At 38.3% G+C, this 5,354-nt stretch overlaps 1 protein-coding gene across 1 annotated transcript; it reads right to left on the bottom strand.

Moving 5' to 3' along the window:
• Positions 1–479: 479 nt before the first annotated feature.
• LOC116020931 (glucan endo-1,3-beta-glucosidase 6-like) lies at positions 480–2,928 on the bottom strand. The gene is made up of 2 exons (XM_031261507.1): positions 2,447–2,928; positions 480–1,724 (listed from the first exon to the last, which is right to left on the bottom strand). The coding sequence occupies exons 1-2, from the start codon at positions 2,794–2,796 to the stop codon at positions 620–622; spliced, it is 1,455 nt and encodes a 484-aa protein (XP_031117367.1). The 5' UTR covers positions 2,797–2,928; the 3' UTR covers positions 480–619.
• Between the last annotated feature and the right edge of the window lie 2,426 nt (positions 2,929–5,354).

The raw sequence follows: 5,354 nt of genomic DNA, 5'->3' as shown, positions 1-5,354 counted from the left end.
ACTGCACTTTCCCTTATAAGTAACAAACATTTTTTTTTTGAGTATGTAACAAACATTTTATTCCTTATTAGTATTACAATTTTTAATACAAGTATTACATTTTCATATTGACCCAACTCATCTCAAAGATGAGGATCTGTGAGATAGCCTCACACAAGTGTGATCCCTATATATAAGGTTTAAAGTATTTACTACGTATTATATATGTAATTATGTTATGTTTTTTCTGCAATTATATTATGTTATTACTTTATTTCCTGCAAATTAGTTATTACATTTTTGCTATAAGGTAATACATTTATAATATAAAGTATTATATTTAAGACTTAGTGTAATGATGATATTTAGTTATCTACAATTCTATTATGATATTACTTTATTTCTTACCAATTGTGTATTACAGTTTTGATTAAAGTAAAGTATTAGGGGAAACCAATAAGACATTAGATATCTAGCATTTCAATGCAAAGATCAAAGAATACCACACACCAATCAGTGAAATACTCAATCAGCTAGCTTCTTCTAAGCAAGCCCTCCTGTGCTTTCCACCTTTCATATTTTATAAATTTCAAAAGAAATAAACAGAACACTCATGTATGAGCATAGTGCTCCCAAATCATCATGTGCTAAGAAATAACCAAACCCCCCAAGAGATTATTATGATTAAGGTTAGAGGCCACTTGGTTTGCAAGCTGAACCCTGAAGAATTATTATTGTCAGTGACCCCAACAAGGAATCTGCATTCACCAACAGAAGGATCCAAGAATGTAACTAGTCCAAGCCCATCAAAGTCACAGCTCTGTGGATTCTGCTTTTGGAGCTGATAGTAGCTGTTGAATGCGTACGATATGTTCGCCTTTTCCCCGATTCCATTACACGACCCTCCATAGTTCAGCCTTGTGCAATCGGCCAAGCTACACGCTAGTCTAATGTGGTTAGACACAGCCGAGAGATCTTTGTTAGGGTTCAGAATGCACCACCGGTATGGAAGATAAGGGACACCTCGGGCATTCTTGAGCTGACCGTTGCCAAGGTCGAGCGGATACTTGAGCTGGCCATCGAACGAGAAGATGCCCCAGTGTCTCTCGAAGTCTCCGGGAAGTATGCTTTTCCCACCCTCATCAAAAAGGCTAAAAAGATAAACGTCGATAGGAGGCATCCCGGGCCTCAAAGGGGTCCCTTTGTTGCCAAGAACATGATATATAAGACCTTGGTTGAAAGCTCTTGCAGCCGTAAGGTTGGCACTCGTGGCGCCATCCGTGGGCCATCCCACCTCTCCTATAACTATGGGCATCTGACTGTACCCGAGCTTCGACAGGGCTGCAACTAAAGTGTCCAAGTTTCCATCAAACGCATTGTAATATACGTTCGGGCCATCCACCACCGGATGCGCTGTCCCTTCGAAAAACGCATAGTCTTGAGGGAAGTCTGAGTTCCCATAGAGGCTGAGGAAGGGGTAAATGTTAACCACAAATGGTGAGCCATTAGAGTTGAGGAGTGAAACAAGTTGGGTCATTATTTGGGTCAATTCAGGTCTAAAGGCTCCTTGTGATGGAAGTGAAGACTCATAGGCATCAGCATTGCAGGGGACAACCAGCTTTACAGCACCTCCAAGATTTGCTTTGGTCAAAGACTGTTGTACATTTGTTACAGCAGGGACAACATAGGATTGGAACTGACCAGAGTAACTTGCAAGAAAAGGTTCATTACCAACAGCAACATACCTGCAGTTATCATGTTTTCTTCTCTTCATTAGAGCCCCAACAAATCAAATTGTGGCAACAATAATATGAGGGGAGATGCATACAAGGTTATTAGAACATAGAAGCAACATTTTATAGTCTTGTAGCTACAAAATGGTTGCTTATAAATCCACAATTAAGTTAGTCAACTGGCAGCTGTTCCTATCCTACTGTTGACCATATATAATATATAAACATAAATGTGCAATTCAACTATAAAATTATATTTTTAGTTGAGATAAAGCACATGATTCAATTTGATATCTGAATCAACCCCATATAAAAGGTCATAGTTCGTACACATGAGGGGCTAGTTGAACATATAATATATAAACATAAGTGTGCAGTCCAACTATCAGTTTAAACATAAACGTGCAATCCAACTAACAACTTAGGGAATATAAATGTGCATCTAATTACCAATTTATGTTTTTAGTTGAGATGGTATACCAGAAGCAAAAAACGTGCAAACATATTTGTACAATTTCCTTTTTAGGACCAGGAAACTCTACTCCCCTCCCAAACAATAGGAGTGTTACACGTAAGGATTGTTGGGCAGAGACTCAAATATGATTAGATAGAGGCTCAAGCCCAACACCCTATTACCCTGTTCTCATATAAAAACAATAAAATTTGAGTTTTCGCTAAAAGTTATAACTTTTGATGTAGTGATATAAAGTAAAAAGAGCCAAACAGGAGTGTACTTGATGTTAACGCCGCCATTAACCATATATCTAGTGAGATTGTGGGCGACCCACAAATCTGCGGCGGAGGGAGAAGAGCCGACGGCTGCCAGCATGTCGTTTGGGATTCCGACCATAACCTCAATCCCGCTGCCCATCAGCGCACTGAGCACCGCCGGGTCGGCGTCGAACAGTTTCACCTTCTGAATATTGTTCTCCCTCAGGAGATCCACCACCGTGGAAGGCGGCAGCTTGTGAACTGCTATAGTGCCCCAGTTCACTCCGATCGCAGATTCCACCACCGCTGCGGCGGCGGATATCAGCACCACCACCACTATCAGGAGAATGCTCTTCCCATCCTCTCCGCCCATTTGTTTCTCCCTTTAAGAATCAAGAAATCGGAGGATTTTTCATTCAAATCAAAATCTGGGATTTTTCAGTGTAAGTTTTGGCGGAGACAGAATTATTACCGTTAAGTAGTTAGTACTCCAACTTTCTACTTCACTCCAAAGTTGAGACTCTTTTCTTTTATACAAATATTTTTTAGCTTAGATGCAGGTAAACCGCACACCCCAAACTAATAAAAAAAACACTCATGAACATGTGCATTTTGAAAACTTACTGTAATTTTTTTTTTTTAACAAATATTTGTGTGAAACACTATGTTCAACAATTAAACATTATTGTTCGTTAGAGCCTAAATTTAGTATACTTTTCAATTTTAAGGAAAATTGTATTTTTCGTCCCTAAGTGATAGGATAATTGTAAAATTCGTTCCTAAATGTTAGTAACACTCATTTTTCGCCATCAAGTTATCATTGATGATGCAAATTTTGTCATTTTATTAACTTCCCGTGCTCACTTTTCGTCCCTGGCTATATTAAAGTTGCAAATTTCGTCCATAATGTTTTATTAGTAAAGGGACGAAAAATGAACATAACCAACATTTAAAAAGACAAATTCTACAATTATCATATAACTTAGGGACAAAAAGTGTAATTTTTTTTCTCAATTTATTATAAAAATACTTTACATCCTTACAATTATTACTCCCAAATTCAAAAAGAAAAAGTACTTATATTTCGGTGAATTGGTTAACCCACATTTAATTAATAAAGAATTTACATATTCAATAAATAAATGACGCATCATAGAATGGTTAATAGAAATGACAATTTTAGAGGTCTCTAATACGTTCATTTTTGTATAAGGTTATTAAGGAACACTTAAATTCCTTGTGTAGTTAGGCACATTAGTTTAAAGTCAAACATAAATAGAATATGAAAAAAAAATTTGAAGGAAAGAATATGAAAATAATATCTAACAATATGATTGGCCTTTTAAGAAATATACGAAGGTGGAAGAACAATACAAGGTTGATGACTCTTATACATAATAGGGTAATGCTACCATAAGAATCATTCTACGTCAAATTGTTTGAGAAACATCCAAATTATACACAATGGTATGGCTGAATAGTCAGCACAGGTACACAATCGAGAGCAGTATGACGCTTTTACATTATGCGCCATGCCCTTTTCATTTTGGACCTATGCTTTCCAAATAACAGTCTATTTAATAAATCGCATGCCTACTCTCGTTCTAAATTATTCCACACCATATAAACAATTGTTTGAGAAAATCCAAATTATACAAAAATTCGGCCATTTGGGTGTTTGTGGTATCCATGGCTAAAGCCTTATTTTCTAACAAAATTGAGTCCTAAATCCCTGCTGTGTGTCTTCCTAGGATATTCCTTGAGTCAATCTGTATATAAATGTTTAGAAGTTATTGTATTTGTTTTTTAGTTCAACTTATTTACCGTATTATATTTTATTTGTTTAGTTCCTTCCCTAAACCTTTTCGCCAATAGCTGTAATTGATAAACCAGAATATGCAGAGCTGGCCTTCTCCTCTCTCACCAAAATTGTCGCAAATCACCTCCGTCTTCTCCACAGGAATGCCTCCGTGTTTCTCCTCCCGCTCGGCGAGCTCTTCCTCCAGTAAAGCCCCGACAACACCACCTTTAATCACCGTTCCATTCACTACGCGACAAACCCGCTCCAGCGCCAGACGGGGAATTGTCGTCGCTTGCGAAGCTCGATCGTCGCCGGAAAATCATCATACTTTGAATATTCCTGTGGTTAGTGTTGATTTCAATGGTCTAATGGAAGATATTGATGCATATGTTGATGTTGAAGAATATCAGTCCAACCCTAATGAGAATAGTGCAGACAATTTAAATGATGAAGTTGTGGATTTTCCTGAAAATAGACACATTGCTCTTGAAAATTTGCGTACGCAAGACCCCGGGTACACACCTTCACCGCCGACCGACCACCGTGCTGCCGCTCTGGTTTCGGGTGTGCAATCTGTCTCGACTCAGAAGTAGAGGATAAAAGTGATTTTTCCAACCCAAAGAGTCACCCGGTTTACCAATAAACTTCAACAATTTGCACCCGCTGCCAGACCACGCCGATCGCTACCTGCTGCTGCACCGCGGCCCGCACAGCCTGCTCCTGCACCTGGTCAAAATCCTTCTTAGGCAAACTCTACTACTGATGCCTTCTCTTTTAAATTTTATTATGCTGCTTTGGACTTTGCCTGGCAACACATTTCTGCTAAGGATATTATGGGCCTAAGGACGTTAATGCTTAAAGACTTTGCCTCTAAACCAGGACAGTGTGAGATTTTAAAATTTGCTCATTTATTTCAAACTGTGGTCAAGGTGGATAAATTTGTTAGATCTGTTGTGTGTGAATTTTATACCAATCTTGTGCCAGAATTGCTGAGAATATGTTAGGGGGTGCATGTATACTTTTAATCCAATGGTTATTAATCAGTTTTTTGGTTTATTTGACTGTGATGATGATTTTACTGAGGATATGGATGTAGTCACTCGACTGCTAACTGGTGGTACAAAGACTAG

Source organism: Ipomoea triloba, chromosome 1 (genome assembly GCF_003576645.1).
Source record: "Ipomoea triloba cultivar NCNSP0323 chromosome 1, ASM357664v1".
Classification (NCBI taxonomy): Eukaryota; Viridiplantae; Streptophyta; class Magnoliopsida; order Solanales; family Convolvulaceae; genus Ipomoea; species Ipomoea triloba.
The sequence above is the reverse complement of the archived record's forward strand: the minus strand, read 5'-3'. Positions and strand labels throughout refer to the sequence as shown.